The sequence below is a fragment of the Xenopus tropicalis genome, chromosome 3, assembly GCF_000004195.4.
Source record: "Xenopus tropicalis strain Nigerian chromosome 3, UCB_Xtro_10.0, whole genome shotgun sequence".
NCBI lineage: Eukaryota > Metazoa > Chordata > Amphibia > Anura > Pipidae > Xenopus > Xenopus tropicalis.
This window is the reverse complement of record NC_030679.2, coordinates 56,207,630-56,235,017: the sequence shown is the minus strand read 5'-3', so window position 1 is coordinate 56,235,017 and position 27,388 is coordinate 56,207,630. Positions and strand designations below refer to the sequence as shown.

The window sequence follows — 27,388 nt, the reverse complement described above, 5'->3', positions numbered from 1 at the left end:
TCCTGCAAAACTCAGGGAACGTCCTTGGGGGTTCAACTATAGTCATATCTATGAAGAATGAAATCAGAATCTATAGTCAGAATCTAATAGTGCCAGCAATAATGCCTGCTTACTTATGTTTTATTTAGGAAACAAAATGTTTGGTGCCATTTTTTTTAAATTGGGGAAGCTATGGTATCTTGTCCTTGATAAAGGCCTTAATGTAGGCCAAAACGTGTAAAATAAATGATGAACCCCAGATTTGACACCGTTATTTTATGTAAGTTCTGGAGGAAGAAAAAGACACGTAAAAAATGGCGGTGATTTTACGCCATTTTTTACACAGCGGAGCCTGCCAAATTTTGTTGCCATTCTTTACACAGCATAATAAATCTGCCCCTTAATGTATGGAGATCCAGAGATTACAAAAAGACTCTTATCCAGAAAAACCCAGGTCTTCAGCATTCTGAATAACAGCTCTCAATATTGTGTTGATCCTTTAAAAGGGTCATATTCACAGGCTTTTGCAGAGTTTCACAATACACATTTTATTTAATATGTTGAAATTTATTGTCTTATAGTTACAGCAGAGAATACACACATTTTAAATAGACATGTTTGTAAAAAAAAGAAAGTTCTACACTGTAGATAATAAAAGCAATTGCTGATACTCCCAGCAGATTACACTACAATAATGCAACTTTATAGCTGCATTTGAGCAGATCCATGAAAATTCATGGACTCTGGTGAAAAAAAAAACAGTTGAATATAGATCCAAGAATTTGTAGGTCTATAGTGCTCAAGTTGAGCCTTCAAGATGCAATAACAGACAAAAATATTTCACCCCCAGGCAAGCCTGCATACATTGCAGTTCAATTATATTAAAAATTTTGCAATAAATGCTTTGGATTTTTTGCTTAGAGACATAAAATTCCTCTCTTCTAATTTAAAGGCAATCATTTATTGAGGAAGTGACCTACACTGACTTGGGCAAACAGTTTCCTGGCCAGTGCAAGCAGGCAGAAAGGCTCAAGTACATTGCTTCATCTTGCAAAAAAAATATGGAATATGTTGTCCTATTATCTAACCAAATCAGCCAGCAGCCCCAGGTCCCCTCAGTGGTGCTGTCATTGCTCCCACAAATGGGAGACAAAGGAGACAGGGGTGCAGTGCAATGCACCTTTCCTCAGCAGAGAAGGCAAACATGAGTAGCACAAGATGAATTATGAGTTATTGGTGACCAAATCTAGGCAGCAATACAACAGGATTTTGTCATCCACAGGCATTATTTGTAGGGATGCACCAAATCCAGACTTTGGTACAGGATTCAGCTAAATTCCAGTTGAAGGATTTACATATGACAATAATAGTGTTCAGCAGAATCCAAGCACTTAAAAGTTATTGTGACTTTAAAGCTCTGGACATTTTTTTTTCTTCACAGATGATGCTATTTGTATTGTAGCAAATACAACTAAGGTTTGGATTAGGTTTTATATTGGCTATGATTGCTTATTTAGCTGGAAAATGATTGGTTCTGTGCATCCTTAGTTATCTACAGAGTTTATGGTGGCGTTTTTGAGAGAGGCTGTTGCGGTTAATTTTGGGACCCAACTACATTGTTAACTACACTGTAAACAAAAAAATACATAAATATTTTTTGTATCTGATAGGAAATTTATGCACTTTTTTTTAACATTAGCATACCAGACTGAGCTTATATTAAAAACTGGCATGTTCCCCCTCCTTTAGAAACCTCAGTATATTTTTGCCTGTTACTGTTGCTTGAGAGCTAAAGTTAATATTTGCTACTGAAAAGCATTTTATCTGGGGTGGGGGGGGGGGGTGGGGAGGAAATACCTTCCAAGTGCTTCAGTATGCATTTTAATCCCCTTTAAATGGCTGTTTATTTGAGCCTTAAGACATGAGGCACCTAAAGTAGCAAACTGTTCAATAACAATCAAAATTCCACGGTTTTAACATTGTACATAAACTTCACATGAAGAATAAAGTCTTTTTACACAAAGATACATAGTAAGATTGTACTGTCATAACCATACATATTATCAGTAAGCACAGCAGGTTTCCCTAGTAGTAGCAAACTGCTGTTCTTGGCAAAGTAAACACTAGTAGGCATGACATTGTACACAGTGCTGTTCCATGCAATGCCTTCTCCAGTCAGAAGACTTCTCAGTGCCCATCTCAATGGATGTGGAAGGTGCCATGTGATAAAAAGCAATGCTAGTAAACAATAGCCACCATTGGTAAGCTTTGGGAGTTACTGGCACTTACTAGTGTGCAATTCAATTGGACTCTTCAAAACAAGTAGGCCATATGGTATGACTTTGAGGCCGGATGCATTCTTTGCTCTCTGTTGTCATTTAATTTTTAGTCTTTCTCGATTGCATGCGTAATGCACAGACTACTTTCCAAAAGCCTGCAGATGTAATTAGTGAAATCAAATTAAATTAATTCTGTTACCTGAATATGACAGTAAATCTGAGTACAAAAAAAAATATATATATATACATGGACTTTGTGAAAAAATATGAAAGACTGCAACATATGGGTCAATGGACACCATTAAAATTGGTGTCAATCTGCTGTGCATTAGAGATAGAAGCACCAACACCTTACTGTATATCTATCTCTTATGAAGCACAACTCTGTTTGCATATCCATATTTCCTTCTATTAGATTATAGGCTACAATAGCACCAATATTTAGACCAAGGCACAGAAATGCAAGATTAAGCTGTCTGGCTTCTGTGCCATTGTGCATATACATGAACTTGTCTATTGATTGAATGTACAATTCAGCATGCAAGCTACAATCATGTTATATTATAGTATGCCATCCTGTTTTGGCACTCCCCTGTAACTATTTTGTTTCTGTGTGATATTGTTGTGTATATGCAACACATATATACATATACACATGGCCATGCAGAGAAAACGTTTTCTGAATAATTGTTTTTGTTTTGCACAGTAGACAGACAAATAAAAAACCCTTGATCCCATTAGTTATGTATTTGATCCCGTCAGCTAATTACATTTGAATTTTCTGAGGCCATTTAAGTGCAACAATAAAGACCCAAGGTCCAAAATTACTGGCTGAAAGATGGGATACACTGTTTCTTTGGCACCCAGTTGAACTTTGGCCACGTTAATCCATGATTAGCAGGCAGCATGCATGTGGAAACACGGGAATTGAAAAAAAAAGAAAAAAAAGGGCTGAAGCAAAAATACTTTTTGGCCTGTCAGATAATGCGTTTGATCAATATCCAAATCTTTACAAATTAGAACATATTGATCCCCATCATTAAAGTGAAAAAGTAGATAAAGTGGATTTAAGAAGTACTGTAAAAGTCAATATGTTCTGTAATGTTCTTCATTGCCATCAAGTAAATGCAGTCCTATGATACTGTTACTGAAATGAAATGACACTGATAGCTTTAACCACTTAGAACAGTCCAGGTCACTGTTAATTAACATTATTTTTTCTAAATTTGGAAGAGGATCTTCTCCATGCTTTACTGGTGTTTAACAAAACATCTATACATGGTAACGATATTCTGTAATATACTCTTTCAGTCTCATTGGTAATGGCAATTCGTCGATTTTGTCGGTACATTTGTTAACAGTCATTCTACAGAGATGCTGCAAGGACGGAGCGGACGTGTATAGTGGCTTCACCAGCCACAGGTGGACTGTTCTGTTTGGAAGAGTTTCAGACTCTATCTTCTTATTTTTTGACAACAGCACATAATACTCGATCAGATGGACAACACTGTCAAACTGTTTTAGTCTGGATCTCACACAGACTACTGAGTCCAGTCGGAATTTCCCTTCTCGGTATTCAATACGTAAGTTGGTTGGCCCTGCTGACGTTTTCACGGAGATTGTTAAAAGATAGTCTGTATGTGAGCTGTCTCGAACCAGAAAGGTTCCTTCTGGAGCATCTTGCAACTTTTCCTTTGCCTCATCAACAGTCATATTTCCCCAATACCAGCCTGTTAAAAACAGGAAAAAATCATAATAAGTTTTATAAATGATTACTTTACAATACATGAGATAGCTAATGAGCCTATATTCTATGTATACATGGTTTGACAAAGGTAAATTGCACAAGATGCATATACTTGGAATGACAATACCATAAGGTAGTAAAAATTCTCCTTTATGCATATACTCATATCTTTGGGTCACTGTATTTTGCAGAATTGGTCTTACTACAATAGCTGCCCAAGATTTATTGTATGTTCTGCACAGGCTAATTAAACATGTTTCCCCTTCTATGTATTGTACCATTTTACAGCTACAGAGTTGGTCCTACTCAAATATATTATAAAGTCATGCCCCTTTTAGCTATTTGCCAAAGGGTTATAAGAAAACTTGTGGACAACATTCCAGAGAGATGGACAGCTTAGGCATGACATTGTCTGCAAGCTGAGTCTGTAATATTATCAGTAGTTTGAGAAAATGCAGAAAAAGATATATATATTTGTAAATCTCTTACCTACGTACATTTAAATACTGATAACATTTAAACAATTTAGGCAATCCCAACCACAAGTGGTATGGTCAGAAGTTTCTGGGGACCAGACTGTAATGAAAAGGTGTAACCTGATTAACCTATATCAGCAAAACACATTTGTATAAAGCTATCCATTATAAATCTCCGAAAACTGAGAAGACAGAAGGAAATAGCCAGGAAAAAGTACTTTTTATGGTGTAGCTTATTTTGAATAAAAAAAAAAATTGACCCAAAATAACCAATGCTAGGCAGGGGGAACACATGTACAGAAAATCTCTTACCTAACGCCACTACAAAACAGGATCTGCAACTGTAAGCTTGACAACAAAAAATGGAACTAGAACAGGAAGCTTAAAGGACTTCAGATGAGGAACATGACAGCAATATTACAGGGTTAAGCAACTACCTGTTGAACTACAACTTCCAATATATATCAACTAATGTTTTTTGCTGTAGTTCAGTGAGAGAGCTGATCCCCGAAGTAAAATAATTAAGTATTTTGATTTATACAATAAAATTATATTTTTGTAACATTGGGAGAGGAAATCCACATGCAAGCTTGGTACTTGTCAGCAGTAGATGCTGCCACAAGATGACAAGGAAAGGCTGCCTACACATGGACCACACAATACAGCTGTGAGTGCTGGGACCTCAAATTAGGACTGGGCAGGATCTTTGTCTATGGAAACTGTTATCATCTGAATAAATACCTGTCAGTGGCCAGATGGGGGCAGTAAGATTCATATGTTTTAGCAGAACAACAAAACTATTTGTTTTAGATTCCTAAAAATGCTAAACAATAACAATCTGATCTATTTAGAAAAGAAAGACTTATTTGATCACCTGCTACAAAATGTGCCTTCTTTGATAGTGTTGCAATCATTATGTACGTACATTTTTTACATAGATACTTCCAATAAACACAACCTGAAAAGAACATCTGTCATATGACCAGGTTAGGACTGTTAGAGCGTGATACACCCAGAGGCAGCATTAACCAGCCCTAACGTCTGGAAATCTTTTCATTTAGAAAATAGCATTAGCATGAACACTTATAGCAGCCTGCTCCTATCAGAAAAACATCTTCTATTTGATGCAAGAAAATGTCACACAAGGCAATTGTTACAAAAGCATCAGCAGCTCTCCCTACGTCACACAAAACTTAATTCATAGGTGATCCACTACTTGGCTCAGTTTTTTCCCACAGCAACATTCAGCTTTTAGCATTTAACGCAATACTACAGGCCGAGTAATTTAAGCAAACTCTGATGGGCTGCTATTGGTCTCAAAACCTACTCAGACATTGTTCATGTTATTACAGTGTTCTTATCCCCCTTTATTACATGCCATCCCAGTACTAATCTTCTGCATATCCCAATGCAATAGAACACATATAACCGAAGTCTTGTATTACACAAACCACTGGCACCGTTTGTCATAGCTGAGTAACTCACAGCAAACAATAGTCAGTTAGCTACTGCTGGAAGGATAATAACAGTTAACATCTTATTAGTTATTTTTTCCAAGGTACAGAACACTACATGGGCAAAAAAATGTCTCACAAACTGTAGCTGGGAATAATAGGAGCTACACCATGGGGCTGGCCACTGTTTTTGTGGATCCCACTAATATATAATATCATGCATTAACTAATTTTACATCTTCACAGATTTTTTCTCAAAACAATTTTTTTTGGTCTGCTACAAAATGTAAAATGGGGGTTCTACTATATAGCAAAAAAAGGAAAGTCGTTCTCACCACTAAATTTTAATTTATACAGAAAAGACAAAAGGTCACCTGCAGTATATTGCAATATCTTGTAGATTGTAAGCTCTTTTGGGCAGGGCCCTCTTCACCTCTTGTGTCGGTTATTGATTGCTTTATATGTTACTCTGTATGTCCAATGTATGTAACCCACTTATTGTACAGCGCTGCGGAATATGTTGGCGCTTTATAAATAAATGTTAATGTAATATATGGTTGAGCAATCACTGTTTTGCTTAAAGGGGAGAGCATTTTTTGTAGAGTAAAAAAACTAAAATGTGAGCACAACTTTGCCTTTTTTGCTATAGCTTATACCGTAGCATTGGTCAGCTCCATGTTTTAGCTCCCATCTTTCCCAGGTCAGGTGATCCCAGTGGTGACCAATAAAAAGGGCAACCATTTGGGGATTTTAACCTTGGAAAGCAAGTTTCAGGTAAAACTTAGTCCCTGTGAAAACTGTATAATGTAAGTAATCGAATTCTTAATAAATCAGATGAAAATGAGTGTAAGACTGGCCAGACTAGGGATGACTTTGGTTGGCCAGCTAGAATATAATAGAATAGAACTTCAAGCAATGTGATAACTGCTTATTAGACAATATTACATTGTAAAATAAGTTTTTTTTATTCCTGTATGACTTTACTGATGTTCCACCATAAGTGTGCAACACTACTAGACAGTCCTTCTAAAATTCTGGCATTGGCTATTTAAGCCACACACTCATCATTGCCAGCACAGGTGCTACTACAACATACAGTGACATTTGTGAAAATTTGTATTTCCTAATTTTTGGCAACAGTTTGCAGAAGACCACTGTAGTTCATGCATGGAGTGAGGTCCATGCAGAACTGGCTTTGTGAGATGGAAAGGGAAGAACTTGAATGTATAGAACCCTGATCTCAACCCAACTGAACTCCTGTGCGCTGAACTGGAATGCCAATTAGAAGAGGAGCAGAAGCAAATCCTAACAATATTTCAGCATATGGTGGAAAGCATTCCCAAAAGAGTGGAGGACAAAGGGTTTTATTGGCAAAATGAGGGCGAACTTAATATTAACTTTGGAATGAGATATTTGACAGGCACATGTTAATATAGTTCTAGCAATTTAGTTTATTTACAGAGACCTATAAGTAAGTGTCAGATAAACCAATTAATCAGGGAATGTTCATTTAGTATGGAGAACTGTTGTGCTTGGTAGAACCTCTCTCATATGGTCTCTATTTCTGGTAGTCTTTTCATTTGGCATTTCAATTCCATATAACAGAATAGTTTCCAATTGTTGTGGGTGTGGATAACAAATGCAAGGTTTAAATGGCTAACTATAGTGTACATACAAAATATCTGGTGAGTAATATCTGTGTTATGAGACTATGTAACAGCTTTATTACATTTTGTACATAACTAAATGGGGCGAGTTTCATAAACTTTAACCAATCTCTTAGGAAAATCTACAAAAATATTTTTCTATTTATTAAATATATTGGCCACCAGACCCTCAACTACAACAACCGAATTGTGCTTGGCATAGGAAATACCTTTACTGTCAAAGTATTTTGTACCCCCTGTGCAGAGCTTAAAGAATCTAGGGAGTTGCCATGTTTTGTTTATATATAACTCAATGAGCCACATAGCACTTTTCTTTTTAGTTCTGAGGAATAGCACGGCAATACTTTTTTCAATGCTGGGGCAAAATATGTAACATGTTGATTCAGGTATTCATATAACTAGGAACTTAGAACATTTGTTGAGGTCAGCTTTTTAGCTGAAGTTCAAAAGTGTAGCGCCTCTCTTTTTCCATATACCTGGAAGGAGAACGTAAACCTTTAATGTGCAAATATGAGCTTGTTGTGCGATAAAATGAAGCAGTTCTGCCACTGTAACATATACAGTGGCACAAGCAGTGTCAATGTAATGGCAAATAAACAACAAATTCATTTAAAATATATATATATTTTATTTTTTTTTACTTTGCTGTTAATTTTCTAAGCATAACGGTAAGGTGCTAAAGGCAACGGCTTGGGGCTACAAGTTCCCAGAGTACACGTGTGGATTCTAATCCTCTAAGGCAGCGATCCCCAACCAGTGGTTTGTGAGCAACATGTTGCTCCCCAACCCCTGGGATGTTGCTCTCAGTGCCCCCAAAGCAGGTAGTTGTTTTTGAATTCCTGACTTGGTGGCAAGTTTTGGTTGAATAAAAACAAGATTTACTACCAAATAAAGCCCCTGTAAGGTGATAGTGTGCATAGAGGCTGCCTAATAGCCAATCTTAGCCCTTATTTGGCACCTCCATGAACTTTTATGCTTGTGTTGTTCACCAAGTTTTAAATGAAATTAAAGCCACATTCTACTTCCTGATCCCAAAGAACAAAGTCAAACCAGTTGTCCACTGAGAAGCCTCTGTATAATGAGCTGCTGTAGGAGGGGGAAGGAAGGAGGTTTATTTATATAGAGGCTACTTATGGACTGCTGATTTGACTTCTTTGCTCTTTGGGATCAGTCCATCAAGTTCTAACGTTCTAAGTAAACCCAGCACACACAAACCTATACTTACCTATCTATACACTCACATATATAAACTATATATACAAACATTAATACTAACTTTAGATATTAGTATCACAATAGCCTTGGATATTCTGCTTGTTCAAAAACTCATCCAGGCCCTGCATATAGGCCAGGGGTGGGCAAACTACGGCCCGCGGGCCAAGTCCGGCCTGTTGGTGTTTAACAATTCGGCCCGCCGAGGTTGGCGTGTCTCGCTAGTTACTTGCGCAAATCAGAAGCGGTTTTAAGCGCAAAGGTTTAATATCGCTAATAAATAATCTGCCAGTGTCAAAAATGGCCGCTGGGCTGCTTCCTCAACCTCCCATCACATGGACGCAGGTGGCATCTCCGATTGGCTGGCCCTGGGATCGCTGGTGTCAGAGCACACACAGGAGTGCGCAACAGTCGAGTCTGGATGAGAAGAGAGTTGGGCAGTATCGTGCAAGGACGCGGGTAGAGACTACTTTACACTAATTAGAACTTTAGACCCACTGCAATATTTTCCAATTTATGCAATTTAACTTACAGATCAATATAATATATTATGTGGCACTTCCTAAAATGTATGTATAACACCACCACTGTCATAACTACTTTCCTTTCTCTCATAAACATATTCTGTCTGATTGTTCAAGGGTCTTATTATAAGATGGGAGTTAGGGAGGCCATTGCTAATTCTCTGCAACCCTAGCAACCAGAAAGACAGATTCTTATGGGACTATTAAATGTTTACCTCATCTCTGAAGAAAAGATATGACATTTAATAGTCCCATAAGAATCTGTCTTTCTGGTTGCTAGGGTCACTTACCCAAGCAACCAGAGAGAAGTTATTATTCCAGGTCTGAAAGAGACAAAGAATTAGCAATGGCCTCAGAAGATTATGCAAATCCAGAATAATAGTAAAATATTTAATTTAAACAACAGGAAGATATACATCCCAACTACCTGCCCTGCTGCTGCCATTTGCCACCCTGTCTGCATTAATTCAGCTTTATTCCTTTACTTTCTGGAGCTTGCAGGCACAAAAGTTTTGAGTTGGGCAGGTCACCTTCAGACTTGACTAGTCCCTAACTCGGAGTCTGCTCCTGGTCTGGCAAAAAGTCATTTATCTATAGTGGTTCTGTGTGTGTAAGTTTATGTTTGATATGTATGCATCTGGTGCTGGCCCGGCCCACCTGTTAAATTTTAAAAGTCAATGTGGCCCCCGAGCCAAAAAGTTTGCCCACCCCTGATATCGGCATTAACAGAATCTGCCTAGAGATCTAGGAAGGGCATTCCCCAACCTCACTGCCCTCACCGTGAAAAACCACCTACGCTGCTTCAAATGGAAGCTCTGTTCCTCCAATCTTCTCTAAGATCCTCTAAGGGGGGGCCTCTGGTCCTCTGGTCGTTTTTATGGGAAAAAAAAGAACACCCCCTATCTGGCTATAATCCCCTCTACAAAAACCCCAAAATTCTTCTCCATTAAAGATACTCCCAACAAACAACCATTTAGTATATAGCTCGCATTTATATTATTTCTACTTCTCAAGTGCACTTGTCCACACTGAACCTCATTTTCCAGTTTGCTGCCCAGTTTTGCAATTGTGTCAAATCGCTCTGCTTAGTGGCAGCATCCTGCATGGACTGAGGACTGACCCCTGCGGTAATCCACTAACAACACTGGCCCAATTGGAAAATGTTCCATTTGTCTGGCACAAGCTCCGTTTCTTGCACAAACATTGAGAAAGGGATGATATTGTCCTTTTAAGATATTCATTTTTTTTTTTTAATAAACAGTGAATCCTCAACCCAAAAGTTATGGGCAGCTGTTCCCATAGCAGATCCCAGTGAGCTTCTCAAGTTAACTAAGCTGCAAAAATATTTAGCAACACAGACATCCATTAACTAAATGTGATATATAAAAATAGACGGTATGCATGCTGTGACGTGCACTCTGTGCACATATCAAAGATAAACTGAAATGCGAGCTGGAATGCAAGCAGGCCAGGCACAGGATATAATCTTCCTGCAGTAAGAGAGGGAGACGGGTATGTAAGTGCTTGTGGAATGAGACAACAATACAACGGAAACAATTAGGAAAACTACACAGCTGCTAGTCAGCTGCTGATACCCACGTGCTAGGGTGGAACATGTATATCAGAAAGGGGAGGTTACGTTTTCATTACTTTTACCTTTTTCCAATCAACTCTCCCATATTGTAATTGTGGCTTATTTATGTTTTGCATTTTGTATTCCATAGCTAAGTTATATCAGCCTCTGCATGGACTAATATTGTCACCAGAGGTTTTATTCATAAAAGAACTACAATAGTTCAACTGCACCTGTCAATAAAAGCAACTGCAATCAGAATTAAACCCTGCACATATTAAAGCAGAACTATACATTCTGAACATGTAGATTATTTCTTAATCTGGGTTATACATTTTAATTAATTTTTCTCTTTAACATATTTTCCCTTGAGCCACCATTTTGTTACATTTATTAATCATTTACTGAATACCTGACTAGAACAAATGTAGGGTCTAGCTGTAATAGAAAGAAGCTTGGGAGTAAAATAAAACCAAAAGAAAAAAAAATATTTTATGAAAATGCTTTGTTTATATGAAATATGGCTATATATTTAATATATATATATATATATATAAATATATATATATATATATATATATATATATATATATATATATATATATATATATATATATATATATATATATATATAATATGGGTGATATACTTCTTTTATAGAGACTTGAAACCTTCACATGTATAGTTTACCTTAAAATATGTTTATTGTACTTCACTTGCACTTCTGTAGTAAGAATCTCATCTGCTTTTTTCTCTTGCCAAACAAACAAAACAACAAAGCTAACAAGATAAAACTATGCTGGCTCTCCTTGCTACATGTAACATCACATATCATCTATTACATGCAGTGGTGTAGCCCAACAGCAAAAGTATTTAAAAGCTGCCCTAAACCTTGGGAATAAGGTAATAGGGGTCATTAACTTACCACATTGCAGTTGTAAGCACACACATTTCTCTGCAGTCACTTGTGCAAAAAATACCACTTGTTACAGGTACTTGAGTACCAACATGCACAGGGTCCTCTTTACTTGTGGTATCGGTTATTGTTTATTGTATGTAATCTATATGTTCACTGTATACAAATACTTATTGTACTGCACTGTAAAATATGTTGGCACTTTATAAATATGTGTAACATAGTAATGATAACTTGTGCTCTTTGCAATTTGGGATAGTTGCACTAGGTGCTGCTGCCTTTCTCCTGCTCAAAATCGAGCAATGTTGTGCCTATTCTCACAGGCTGCTGTGGGAACCCTGGAGCTACCGCCACCTCCAAAACATGTAGTAACTCCAGGGTTCCTCTGTGACTTGCATCAATAGGTGCTAAGCAAATATGCTTAAGAGTTGAGCTTACACAACTTTCTCGCACCCAAAATGAAGGTAAGCAGACTTTCATAGCAACTGCATCCAATATGCATTGAATTACAACTAGGTTAATTTTAATACATCACCTGCAATATCATAATACTGCAATTACAATGGAATTGAAAACAGCACTGTGGGAAAAAAAACATAAAGATTGTGCTGAAAACTACACTGAGCCCCCTGCAGTGCCATAACTAAGAAACCTTCTATTGGTTGCTTACCAGTCAGTGTCCCTTTGGGCCTTGCCTGGCCTGCTTTCTGTATAGTTACATGCCTGACAACAAAGTCAATTTAGCATGTGGATAGTGATAACATAATGAAGGAAGAGTACAGTGTTATGTGTGGGAAATAATTTAGCCATCAGGGAAAAAACACCAGGTGTGGATGTAAGTAACTGTATAATTCTTCAGTGACAACATGCAGGAGCCAGACACATACAGATCACACATGATCTCACTGGAGACTCCTTAAATCTTTCATTAAGCTCATGTATCAATATGGCTAGCAAAGAGATCAGTAAAAACTTTGCAAGCAATCAAAGAGCACCCAAAATCTTCCTTGCTCATAAATTTTTACCAAAGTACCCCATATTCAAAAGTGTTTCCTCCAGTGGGTCACTATAAAAATGTTTATTTTTCCTTGTATCTGAATACATAATTACCTCCCTTTGTTCTGTTTTTTTCTTCTGCAAGGGTTTATGGAGTTTCCAGTTTATGTTGTGGCTATGCCTGCTTTACTTTAAAGTATGCTGATGATATGTATCTTTGGCATCTATTGTGGCCTCTAGTGTAATAATCCCCATGAGGGCACTTGCAAAGTGCCATTTCGAGCACAACTGCCATGTTTTTTCCCACAATACAGAATTTTCAGCAATAAAAGTGTTCGGTGTGCAAGTGACGTGTGTGCCCAATTCTTTCTTTAGACGCAAATGTGCTGTGCATATTAACGCTAATTGCAAAGGGAACCCAGGAGCTAACACCTGGTCAGGAGGTGGCGGTACCTCCAGGGTTCCTCTGTGTCAATAGGCTCAGTAGCAATCAATTCTAAATTGAAGGCAGGAGGTGCAGAGGGCAACTATATGGAAGTGCATGGAGCGCATTTTGACACAAGTGCCTTAAAAAAAATTGGTGTTGCGCACACCTGACTGCAGGGAAATGCCGGACAAAAATTAACTCAATGGACTTTGTATGTGTTCTGGGGTCATTGGTCAGTAGCAATATTTGTAATAAGTTTAGTGTTCTGATTAGACATTGTAATTTGTATGTACTGTATGTTCTAAAAGTACAAACATCTGTAGCAAAAGGCATACAGGCATCCTCCTTATATGCTGGAAGAAAAACATATTTTTAGCAGCTTGCTTAACAGCTTTCACGTGACTCTATAGCCTATTTTTTAGCACCAACACTGTGGTTTTGCCTATAAAACTCCCATGACTAGATTATGTGTATGATGGACATAAATGTAAAAAGCTGAATTAAACGATTACTCTTGGTCAGACATGTGAGAAGTCAGCGTATCTTTGTCTTGTTTAATTTTTATTTTTTTATTACAGGGATATTGGAGATGTCTGCCACTGCCTAGTCACTCCCACTGAACAAAGATCATAACTGAATGTCTGCCACATATCAGTGTTATCATATAAAAAGATACTGACATTTGTAGTAGCAGTAAAATAAAGCGGCAGCAGTAAAATGAAATAACATATATGGAAGTCACGTCAGCTGCATAAACGGACATTTAACTCCCAGGGTGATTGTGAAGTGCCATAGGTTGCTGATCCCTGACCCCAGCTGTTGACTTTAATTGGTTGATTTTTGTATAGCTGGGAATTGTTGCAGGTTAGAACATTTACCAACCTCAGGACACCCTCTGTAACTAAAAGAGGTCCTTTAGGAAATGTAAATCTATATAGACTAATAAACCACAGTTTATACTGGGAGTGTTGCTGCTATGCTAGAACAGGGATTCTCCTAAAAAGCTTTTTAATCTCCCTCCACTGACCTTTAAATTGTTGCTAAAATGGAGCATAGATTGTCAATGTTATTGAGGATTTTTTTGCATGTACAGTGGACCCTGAGTGACAGATTAGAAGAACTGTGGCTTCTGAACCAAAATTTATCAAAGAGTCCTTCACAACAATGAATAAGTATTAATTTTAATATGCTGAAATCCAGCTGCAAAACATTTATTGTCTTTCTGCATCATTTGAAATCCTGGCAGGGGAGGAGGGACTAAAACATTGATGTTACAAATTGTAACAACTTCTCCACAGCTTACAGACAGCATGCAGAAACTACATAGCCCACAATGCATTGTACTGTGATGTTCCTTTCCTTATTGACATCACGTGTGCAGGGTATCGAGGATACAAGCTGAAGGCAGGCTGAGGACTGTCAACTAATGTTACATTTTATTTGAGTCTCAAAGCAATCAGCCAGATCAGCAGGAGAACAGGGGTGGGGCTCAGGTAACTGTTCCAAACCATATTATTACATTAAAGGCTGCATATTTTTTAATTGATGTATATTGCAACATTGCTTGAAATTACATTTACCGTATATACTCGAGTATAAGCCGAGTATATAGGAACCCTCGGCTTATACTCGAGGCAATTAGTAAAGTCAGCCCCATATTCCGTTGCGCACGCACGCCACATCTGGAAGGTGGCAGGTTGCTCATTCGCCCGATCAAACCTCATAGGTTCTTCACACTGCGAAATGAGCGCAGCCTTGGCAAGGGAACCGCCAATGGGCGCCGCCACCCCCCACCTACCCCCCCCCATGCACACGACATGACTCGGGGCAAGTACTAAAGGGAATTAATGAAGCAATCCGAGTTATTGGTTTATGTTTAGTGGAATGTAAGTAGTAAAGTCAGCCCCGTATTACCTTACCTACTGGCCATCGAACGCCGTGCGCGCGGGGGGGAGGGGGATGCGCGCGACGTGACGGTAGGAAAGGTAACAAGGTAACGGGGTGGTGGCGGCGCCCTTTGGTGGTTCCCTTGCCAAGGCTGCGCTCAGTTCGCAGTGTGAAGACACTATGAGGTTTGATCAGGTGAATGAGCAACCTGCCAACTTCCAGATGTGGTTCAACTACAACTCCCAGTATCCAGGGTGCTAAGAGTTGTAGATGAACATCTGGACAGCAGCATGTTCTACAACCTTACTCCTACGTCAGACCTCCGTGTCCCAGGGAGTGCGAAAATATACGACTCTGCCCATTCACATTTGTTTCAGCTATTTTTATAGTGCAGATCTTTTATTAAATACACGTACTGTTCTTGGTAATTAACATTGTGTAATCTACTTCAATTGCTTTAAATCACTGATGGTGCCTATATTTCATACACAACTCATGCTGTTAAGGCATCAGCAGTGTCACTTTCAGCCATTAAGAATGTACTACATTTGTGCCTACATGAAAGTGCCTGGTGTTGAAGAGGGCAGTTTTGGTGATCCCGCGAACATAACACCCACCAATTATGTAGCTCCATCATGAAAATATATACACCCCAGATGTCTTATACAATTTTAACAAATTCAAGGAAATTGTACCAAATTCACATGGCGTGAGGGAAATGCAATTTGGCCAGACTGCATAAGATCTAGGTGTGGAATGTGTGACAATCATTCTCGTCACCAATTAACAATAAATAATAGCAAACAATAAATAAGAGCATTCCAGCAAGGGAGGTAGTTGTCTGCAAATCTCTATATATTGGACTCTGTGCCAGGCCATCCACAGTGAATTGTTGCAGGATCTGCATATTGTGTCGGCTTTCACTTTCTCTAAGTCTGTTGGTAGCGCATGTAGGAGAACCAGTGCTGGGGATGGTGCCAGGGGGATGTCCAAGTTGGATTTTTGTGAGCTCTGGTCCCTATGAAACCACATTGTCCAGCGCTGCCCTTACTACTCTGCCCTTACTACTCTGACACAAGCTAGTGTGCAGGTGTGTGTTAAAAGAAATGGATGCCTAGGCTTATACTCAAGTCAATAAGTTTTTCCAGTTTTCTAAGGTAAAATTAGGTATCTCGGCTTATATTTGGATCGGCTTATACTCGAGTATATACGGTACTTTTCAAAAAGCTTAAGATGTGTTTGGGTGGAGTTCCCCTTTAATTATGAGTGATTCATTGAACATTTGCTTAAAGGTGATGTAAGTCAAAAATAATAATTAGATGGCATTTCTTTAGGTTTAAAGTTGCCTTAATCAGACAGAATTTAATCATGGGTTTATATCCTCTTTAGGGCTCTGGCACACGGGGAGATTAGTCGCCCGCGACAAATCTCCCTTTTCGCGGGTAACTAATCTCCCCGAATTGCCATCCCACCGGCGAAAATGTAAATCGCCGTTGGGATGGCATATGCGGCGCCACGATTTCAGCGAGATTGCGGAAGTTGAGAGGAAATCGCGGCGCCGCGTATGCCATCCCACTGGCGATTTACATTTTCGCCGGTGGGATGGCAATTCGGGGAGATTAGTCGTCTGCAAAACGGGAGATTTGTCGCGGGCCACTAATCTCCCCATGTGCCAGAGCCCTTAATAATTAAATGACAACACTTGCAACCTGCCAAATAAGTGAGAGCAATATGTTTATTTCTATATATAAAGCGAAAGACCCAAATTGGTTAGTATTTTATTCTAAAATACCTTTACATTCTAAAATAGTGATTGATCAATTTGCATACTGAAACATTACCTTTGCCTTTCATTAATTCTCCTTTTATAAAATGCAGATTAAGTTAATATCTGTGTAGCCTAATAATTTTCTTCCACTTTGCAACTCCATATGGGTGTGGCAATGCAGGGCAAACAAGGTGTCTTCCTCATCCATTTGTATGGGCGATCATACATAAATGCCATGTTTTAAGGGGCAGTAATACCACGAGTCAATAAATAGTGCATGTATCTATTCTAATGTAATCTATTGTCATGTTCAGGAAATGACTCAGACCACTAAAACCCTCAAGTTTAATAAGCAATAAATATATATAAGCAATAAATATCATGTAAATGATATCTTTATAAACTGTGCTTAGTGATGTCAGCAGTTATAACTGGTGCCTAGTGATGTCAGTTTTGTCACATGACTCTCTGAAACTTGTGTATTATAAGAAATTATGTAAGACTTCCGTGACCTGTAAAAAAGCACTGCAGATTGTATCTAAGGCATATTAAGTTAGAAGCTGAACATATTATATGTAGTTGCAACTGAATCATCCTCAATTTAAAAAATACACTTATAGCCATGGTGGCTGCTTTGTACGGCACAGGGCATTATAAGTGACCAGTTTTACTAGTGAAGCAGAGATGAAGTCAATCCTAGCAGTCTAGCAAATAGAAAAGTTGTGTTTACCACTAAACATTTTTCAGTTATAGAGAGAGGGCGTAATAAGCTTGTAACAACACAATTCATAATTCACAATATCATGGGACAGTCTCACACCTTGGATAAGAAAAGGGGTGGGGCTTTGTGGGAAGGTGGGCGGGGTAGATACTGCACTTACAAATATCAACATTTAGACATGCCTCCCAGTTGTCCCAGCATTTTTGTTGTGGGACAGTTCCATACCATGGATGTGAAAGGGGGTCAGGCTTTGTGGGAAGGTAGGCGGTGTTTGGATAGACCCGGGAAGTGTCTAGACATAACTGGGAATAGTTGGGTAGAACAGGGGGTGTGGTCTATTTTGTCTCTTATTTAATTATTCAAAAATTAGGAGGTATGCATTCAAATATCTTGACAAAACCACCTCCACTTTAATCAAAGCAGGGATTGTTTGTGCAAATGCTGCAATAAATTCAAGATAGCTAACTGCTTCAATGTTATCCCTAGTCTGGCCAAAGCTATACCCACGTCATCTCTCCTAGGTGTCTACACTCACAGGATGAAAAGGATTATAATATGCCCAAAACATGCTGGTGCACAGCTACCCATAGTAAGCAACCTTTGGTAAGAAGTGACTGTTCTAATCCAAAAAACCCTGCTTTTATAGCCCTAATGTCTCACAAACAACTGTTTTAACCCCAGTAGCATTTTCTGTGGGGGTACCCTCAGTTGTAGGGTACTACTCACTCATTATCATAGGAGGTGTCAAAAATAGCCATAGAACATGACCACTGACAGAAAACACAGATGGCTTCAGTTTTTAACGGTAAATGCATTCTGTGACCACTTTCGGTGTTTCCCAATGTAATTAACAGAATGCAGCATCCCACAATTGGGATGTTATCCTCCCAGGACAGAAATTCAGGAGGTATTCAGTTTTGCTCTAGACACTGTACACACCATTATGTCCACCTGTGTTTGTTAAAGCCCAGCTTTCTCCCTTGAGAAACATAAATGTAGATGACTACTAAAAATTCTAGCAGGGTTGACAAGCCTGTGATATGTGTTTACTGACACAGGGGAAAAAAGTTATAAATCAACATTACATTTTTATTTGTGTTTGTGTGTTACCGGATATATATGCATCGTATATATGTGTGTGTGTATATTTGATCTGCAAAATGTTGCTGCATCGGTTGGGCAGGAGCAGTGGATTAGCAGCATCATACATCAAGAAGTTTATTTTCCTTTATAAATTGGCATCTCGACAAAGCATTGTGTAAACAGGTCAGTATAGAATAAATAAAGGATAATAAATAAAATCAAAATCTATAGGTTAAAGCATTGAAATCACTTCCTTTACGGTAACCCTGTAGTTATGTATGCTCCAGAATGTCCACACTTAAAATGCGGGTAATCTAAATTTACTGACCCTATAATGACTGAACAAATATAAAGCACTTTTCATTCAGTCGACACAAAAAACATAGTAATGTATTTAGTAGGATTAAGTCTAAAGTTTCTTCAGTTCAAAAAAGTGATAGGGAATTCCCCAGCATTTAATATATTCATAAATATTCATCACAGTGGTTCCATTGCTGTAAAAATGTGATTCAGTCGCAATAGTACCATGGTGCCCATTGACGCAGGTGTTAATTTTTCAGTGTACATGGCCGTGTGAATTGTTGTGAAACGGCCAGGGTAAGGATGTCAAAGCGGCATTCTACATTGCTGACTAGTCTAGCCACACTAGACTTTGTTGCTTCACCTGCAATGCACCTCCCCATTGTTTGTTGGTCTGGTGTTTTTGCTTGACCTCGATTTTGTTTGCTTGTAATGCTTGTAATTCCTTGTCTTCAGCCTCAACATTGGTTGCCACAGTTTCAGCCCAACTGTGTACAGTTCTTATAAACCCTGTTTTTTATAGGGTGGTGGCAATCAAACAGCAAATACTGGTAAGTATGCATGGGTTTCCTGTATACTTCAATATACAGGTTCCCCCTTCTTTAATAACTGCTGCACAGTCCAACAATCCAGTTTGCTGTCTTTTACATCTTCCATTGTTAACCTGATGTTTTTGTCCACCGAGTGTGTGTGTTCACTGAAGGCTGGAACCTCATGTGCTTTAATTTTGACCCAGGTATCACCTGCATATCTGAACCAATGACTTGGAGCTTTTCACTTGAAGATGTTCAGTGCCTTCTCTCCACTTCTTTCATGTAAACGTTTGCTAGGATGGGAGACATGGGAGCTTCAGCTAACACCTACCTAAATAGTTCAACGGAACCATTGTGATTAGATGTTGGTTAGTGTACTACCCTTAAGGATTGAGTTAAACTAAAGAAGCCGCTTGGATGAGTGGTGAAATGTTTTCAAGAAAACCAAAGAAAATCCAGTTTTTTAGACTAAATTCTACTAAATACTTTATATCAGCATGGCCTGGATAAATGAAAATATTTATAGACAACAACATAACACTTTATATAATCAGTAAAACGAAAAAAACAAAACAAAAAAAAAATAGAAAGCTACAAAAACCAGTAAGTCTGAGAGCTGACAGGTGAAGCACATACTGTCCTTCTGTACATGCCCTCTTGCATGTTTCTATTGATATAAAAGAATTCATGTAAGACCAGCATGTAACATAGTGTTATTTCCTGCCTAGTTGCCAGATTAATTCCAGCTTGGAACAATCTGCCCCTCAAACATAACACAGTGCCATCATGTTAATACGATACAGCCTATAAAAGTGCTTTGCAAAATTAAACAAAAATGGTATGAGACTGAATGATGAACTGCTAGGAACTAAGTTACTTTTAAAGACATTGTGGCAACAAAACTTATTTTTCTTCTGGAGCCACCCAATTACAAACTTTCTCTGCATCACTTCAAATTGACAGCTGCAGGATCAGGCTTTTTTCCATGTGGATAAGCATCCTATTATGCTTCCTTTCTACTCTCTCTTATGTGGAGGGTGCTGTGTGAAAAACAGAATATGATAAACAGAATGCTGCTATTTTTCCTAAAACCAATTCTGAATTAAATACACCAGTGACACCAAAGAAGCCAAGGTCACAGAGATGCAAAAAGGTTATTGGCTAAAGGGTCACTTTCATGGTCTGTTCCAGGGTGGTCCTACACCGTCTGGACAAGGCACCCATCCTACTTTACACAGGTAGGATTTATTTACAACCCAAGCTCTACTAACATGTTACACTTTTTCAATGTTCTCATTCTTTTGAATTCCTGTATAACAAGATGATATAGGGACATAAAACTGCCAAGTGATTGGTGGTTAAAGCAAAGAAAAACACAAAAAAAACATAAACCAGAGGGCAAAAGTTGTAAATTATTAGGTTTCTAAGATTCATGGCCATTTATTTAGGATATGTGGTGGTTATTTTGTATTATTCTGCATGTGCTACAGAATAAAATTCTAGTAAACAAAATGTGGGAAACTGACCATAAGGCTTTTTTCATTTGTAGCAGGGAACCGGTCCCCATGAATATACACTCGCAGGGCTGTATAAATAAAGGAAGATAATAATAATATTTCCCCTTAAAGCTAGCAAAGCCTTAATAAACCTGTATGATAATTCTTTCAGTTTGCCTACCTGCATCTTGATATACATCGTTCTTGGCTTAGAATATTTTAGAAGCTATAAGAAAGTTTGGGGTAAAACCCCCTGTACATCACTGTGTCTTTAGAAATAGAATACTGATTGGAAAAACCACCCTGTGCCTTAGAGGATACTGTTGTCTCTGCTGCAAGGAAACTGGTGGGAGAAAGAAGCCAGTGACAGGATTGTTTTGTAGACTGTGGATTATGCTACTCGTTTATTTATAACTCACTCGCCAGGCATTTATTTGATGCCAAGAAATACATTTCCTAGAAAGATAAAATTCAATAGCCCAAGAAGTTATTCTGGACACTAACAAATGCAGGACTCTATAAGCTACGAATAGCAGAAAATATGAATTGAAATTAACTAAAAAATAGAGTTTCTCAATGTGAAAATTGATGAATTACAAAAGGAAAATATGATACTCTTTCCAACATGACTGGAAAAGCAATAAACTTAAAGTAACACAGAGCCAATACCTGAAGAGCGCAGATGAATGGGATATTCCTAGCTTTATACATGGTGCTCATGACACTTCAAACACAATTGAACATTTTGGGACCCACATGGCCCTTCCTCAGTGATCCATCATGATCAACCATGTCAGAACAATATCACCAACATGCCAAGGTGCCAAACACTTTTGTAGCCAAGCTGGTCTGTTGTACCACAATGTAATAAGGATCTTGCTATTTTTTTCCTCATTATTTCCCCTTTTCCACTGTGGGTTGAATGGGTGCAGTTCTTCAGCAGTAAGAGCTACAATTTTTTTTTATCTATATAGGTGCAGTTTTACACTGATTTACCTCTGTGGATTTTTAAAAAAAAAATACAGTATCACAGTTTTCCCTAGTAGTGATTTGTTTTGTTGTATGGTTAATTGTATTTTTATATATACTAATCACATGCAGTGCATATATGTACCATGGCACAGCATTAATTTCAATGGATATGCAGTCAGTTAAACCCCATCTCTAGTTCCATCTATAATTCATAAGCTGGGAATTCAAAGTCTGTCCTCAAAGGCTGCCAAATATCTATCATTTAAGGCAGATACATTATGAAACAATCTGCATATAGTCCTGGTGGGTTCCAAGATATGAATAAAGAGGGACACTAGGGGGAAAGATCTTGCATTTAATTGTGACCTACAGATCAAGTTTTTAATCATAATGGTGTGTTTCTTATATGGAAAAATACTGTGAATGAAAATTAGCACTGGTAAACAATTTTTTTTACATTTTTCAGTTAATGAGGGTGTACTTTCCAGCATGGCAATATTTGTGGCCACAGAAACAGTACTAGAATGCAATTCAATAATTGCAAGTTATTTGTTTGTGTAAGCTTAAGATGCAAAAGAAACCCTGTAATTTCCAGGGTTCCTTTGTGTCCAAGCGACCTGTACTTTACACCTTGAACAATATGCAGCAGTGTAACAAGTGGTGTTTGTGCAAGTATAGCAGAGTGTGTATAATCAAGTGTTATACTTCTGCAGACAGGATTTTAAGGATTTTAAGGGACTCACTGTTATGCTTCCATTTGTAAATGAGCCCTGTGGTTTACAGTGTGCTCTAACCCACAGTTTATAAAGTGCCGGTATTTTAAAAAGCTAAGGAGATGTGTAGCAACAACCTTGTACTGACTACTGATTACAATATCACCTTGTACAGTTGGTTTGTTTCTTCTATCTTATCTAAAAAAAGATTCCAAGAAAAGAGGAAGAGGAGGGAGCAGAGAAAAACCCCATGAGCTGCCACTGGTGAGTCATACGGTGTATGACAAGTTATTGTTTTAATCCTGATAATGCGAAAGAAGATTCATGGAAGCATTCTGCACTGTAAATCAACTATATTTAAAGGGAATTTGTCATGATATTTATGATATACATTTTATTTCTAAATTACATTGTTAACATAGCAAAAAGTCACTCCACCATTTAAAATTTTATTCTTAAACCAACAAATATATATTTTTTTTCCTACTCCTGTGTAAATGGAGCTAGATTTCTTACTATTGAGTGCTATTCTGATACCTACTATAACCATACCTCCCAACATTTTAAAAATGAAAAGAGGGGCAAAAAGATTTGGTGTGCGCAGCGCGGCAATTTTTTTGACCACGCCCCAATTACCAGTATTTTCAAAAAATACTCCTTTTATATAGTTGAAATGGTGGGATCAGACACAAAATGTTCTATACCCTCATACTGTGCTACCTAAGGAAAACAATATAACAACTCACATACATATACTACATATAAAATACAAATATAGAGAGAAGGCAGTCAGTTATTAGTGAGTTATAACTATGTACCAGTTTTGCCCCCCCCCCCATACACAGTTCCCCCAATGGCCCAATAGACAGTACCCCCCATATAGAGTGCCCCCATAGACAGTACCCCCATACACAGTGCCCCCCCCCCATACACAGTGCCCCGCATAGAAATTGCCCCCCCATAGAAAGCACCCCCAATTGACCCCATAGACAGTAGCCCCCGTACACAGTGCCCCCAATAGCCCCCATAGACAATGCCCCAATAGTAAGTGCCCTCAATAGCCCCCATAGACAATGTCCCCATAGTAAGTGGCCCCAATTGCCCCCATAGACAGTAGCCCCCCGTACACAGTAGCCCCCCCCCTTACACAGTAACCGCCGCCGTACACAGCCGCTCTTTCTTCTTCTGCGGCTCTGCTCCTTATGCGGCAGCGACAGGCCCTTTTATAAGGTTGTGCCCCATGCGTATGACGTCACACGCGCACAAGTTGCAGAGCAGCAGAAGAAGCCGACATCGCGGGTACAGCCAGCGCTGTGCTTGATAGTTCAATGAATGTCCCGGAAATGTGGGATGCGCTATAAAAACCGGGACTGTCCCGCGGAAAGCGCAGTTGAGGGGTATGCTATAACTGCTGTCCTTCTCATTGTTTTGCTGATTGGCTTGCTGGGGGGGAGGGGGATTATATCTCACCAACTTGCAGCTCAGCAGTAAAGTGTGACTGAAGTTTATCAGAGCACAGGTCACAAGGCTGTGGCACCCCGGGAAATGAAGCTAGCCACATGTGAAATTTGAAATTAATTAATTTGAAATTAAATATAAAAAAAATCTTTAAGCACAGAAACTAAAATTCCTGTAAAATTCTTTTCTGAAGGGTAGGCAATGGCATCACAGGCACCTGGGACATGGTAGTACTGCTATGGGAACTATTACCCAGAATACTCAGGACCTGGGATTTTGCAGACAATGGATCATTTTGTAATTTGGAACACCATACTTTGTCTAATAAAAATCACTGAAGCACTAATTAAATAATAATAATGATTACCTATATATTAGTTGGGATCAGGTACAGGGTACTGTTTTATTATTACAGAGAAAAAGGAAATTATTTTAAAAAATTTGATGTATTTGATGTCAGTGAGGTCTATGGTGGGATGGCCTTCACATAGTTTGAGCTTTATAGATGACAGGTTTCGGAATAACTGATCCTATATCTGTACTGCATATTAGTTAGTTTGATCATATTATTTTTCACCAGCCAGGTAGGGACAAATACATCTGTCACATAGTGAGGAATCAATTAAAAAATGTATGTTGTATTTAAAATTGCAATAACTGTATTACCATATGGTAAGTATTGCAAAGCAAATAAGATGCCAAAATAATTAAGATGATTGCTGTCAAATATACCATCCGAATGATTTGCCTAGCGCAAAATGACTAAAATTCAGAGTAGATGACTGGTATTAAATCCATCCTGGCTGTTATGTTTATTTTTATAAGATTTGAGAATGATTTGTTGCCATAGCAAGCATGAATATAATGTTAAAGTAACAAAGAACTTTAGAACATTTTCTAAGAAACAGTTTGAGGAGAAATCTATTTTTACCCTAGTTCCCAAATTTGATCGATAGCAGTCTTTCTAATGATTCTGTGCAATCAGCACATGCATTGCTCTTTCAGGAGGTTTAACATAACATTTTGGGCTACTTTTAATATGGCCCATAAAGTGACAAAAGCCACTACTCTCAACCAGTCAAAAAGATAAGTCACTAAACACATATAAGGGCTCTGGCACACGGGGAGATTAGTCGCCCGCGACAAATCTCCCTGTTCGTGGGCGACTAATCTCCCTGAAGTGCCATCCCACCAGCGAAAATGTAAATTGCCGGTGGGATGGCATACACGGCAGCGCAATTTCACTTTCCTCTCAAGGCAACTTCGCGATTCAGGGAGATTAGTCGCCTGCGAACAGGGAGATTTGTCGGGGGCGACTAATCTCCCGGTGTGCCAGAGCCCTAAGAGTTCAGTCCATTAAGTTTAGGAAACTATTTATCGTAATTTGTCTTTTAATTGATGCTGGCAAACCTTAATTCAAGATTCTCCTATTGTCAGGATCCAATATCTACGGGACATTCAGAACTGCAGAAGCCTGAAAACACAGCCCTGAATATTTACAGAGTACCTGAAGTTGGGTTGCTGCCATAATTCCCTGTGGAACCAACCTTACTTTTGGTGGTCCATAAAGACAGAATTTTTTTTGTTTTGGAGGGGGGCGGTGGACTGCTGTAGACCAGAAAATAGAACCATTTGGACTAAACAGATTGAAATTCCTATGACATCAGGTCCACAGTGAGGCATTTTTGCTTCACGTCAAAATTTTACAGGAGGTGGTGGTGCTTAAATGTTATTTTTGATATGCAACTATCACTACTAATAATAATATATTTGCTTCCTTATTAATGCTTCAACTTACAGAATATTAGTCTTTGGAAACAGACTTTACAAATAGACATAATTACATAATTTGTAATGTTTTAATGTCTGCATTATTTTTAGATTATTTAACTTTAGGCCAAAATCTGTGTGCATACCTCAAATATGATACCTTACAGAGACCATTTTCCTTTTTATGAAAGTGTACAGCCATGGAATTGTCCTTAAAATGTGCATATTCACACTGTAATCACTGTACACATATGAAGATATATAAACAACTGTACATGTAAGAACAAAGGAAGACATAGATTCAGCTCTGGCCCAAAAGGCACTCCCTGGCTGACTGAGCACAAGAGCAGATAGGATAAATAATGTGAAAGTACATAATAAGGGAATAGGTAAACAGAGTAGTGTAAAACAGAACACAAGGTTAGAAATAATACTGTAAATAAAGGACAAAGGCAACAGAAAATGAATGAATTGCTCTTGCAAGCAAGAAAATAGCTAACAGAATGGGAAACAAAAAACAGCTAAGAAAAGAAAGATGAAGAAGCAGAAAAACAGCTGGAATAAATAAATGAAAGACAGCATACCAGCAAAAAGCACAAAGAGAAAAAAGGCAACAGAAAATTAAATACCAGAAAAACAAGAGAAAGTAAAATAGGGAGCAAAAAAAATCATATACACACACACAAAACATCTTAACAGTCTGTTCAAAAGAAGGGTCACATTAGTCAGTATTAAAATACCTGCACACCTAAAAAGTATTCCTCTACTCACCCAAGAATTATGCACTTCTGTACAACACAGGCTTGGTTAAAAATACAGAAATACATTAAATTAACTCTAAATCGTTGATATTACTATGCAAAAACCCTTATTTGAAAGTCTCAGCAGACAGACAGTGCCATTTCTCATGCTACACTGTGTAAATAAACAATTATCCATTTTTTTGCAAATTGCTTTTCTTTATAATAAGGCTGTTCCTTGTAACTAGTGGTACCCCATCAAAAATCCCCTCCCGCGACATAGTAAAGCCAATCATTTTATGTTTAAAGGCTTTTTATCAGCATTTTAGAGTGGTGCTTCATAATAAAGGGAGGACCCAAGCGTTTCAGATAATAGATCCCATTTCTGCGAAACAAAACTATTATTAAAAGAGAATGACGTAGCCATTTTAAAGCAAAACTACTGCTTAGGGGAATATTTGCATTATATTATTCAAAGTTTAAAATGGACTAGAAGTGTTTTTCTTTTGTTATTGTTTATGACTAATGCTGATTTGAATATTTTCTTGAATTCAAAATAAAGGAAGATCATATGGGTCCTCCACTCCCTTGTTTCCTTATTGTTTACAAAATTGGTAAATAAATATTCAAGAGAGACAGCCAAAACCTGTGAACACAAAATACAAAATGGAAGGTCATAGCTCTAAACAGTGTCAGA

At 38.2% G+C, this 27,388-nt stretch overlaps 1 protein-coding gene across 3 annotated transcripts in view; it reads right to left on the bottom strand.

The window, feature by feature from the left end:
• Nucleotides 1-525: 525 nt before the first annotated feature.
• socs2 (suppressor of cytokine signaling 2) overlaps nucleotides 526-27,388 on the bottom strand; it is a 40,892-nt gene continuing 14,029 nt past the window's right edge. For 2 of the 3 annotated variants that reach the window (XM_031897658.1, XM_012958618.3), the window contains exon 3: nucleotides 526-3,988. In XM_031897658.1, the coding sequence (XP_031753518.1) occupies nucleotides 3,531-3,988 (458 nt within the window). In that variant the 3' untranslated portion in view covers nucleotides 526-3,530. The remainder of the gene's footprint in view (nucleotides 3,989-27,388) is intronic. The other variant, NM_001127426.1, reaches the window with a different exon arrangement.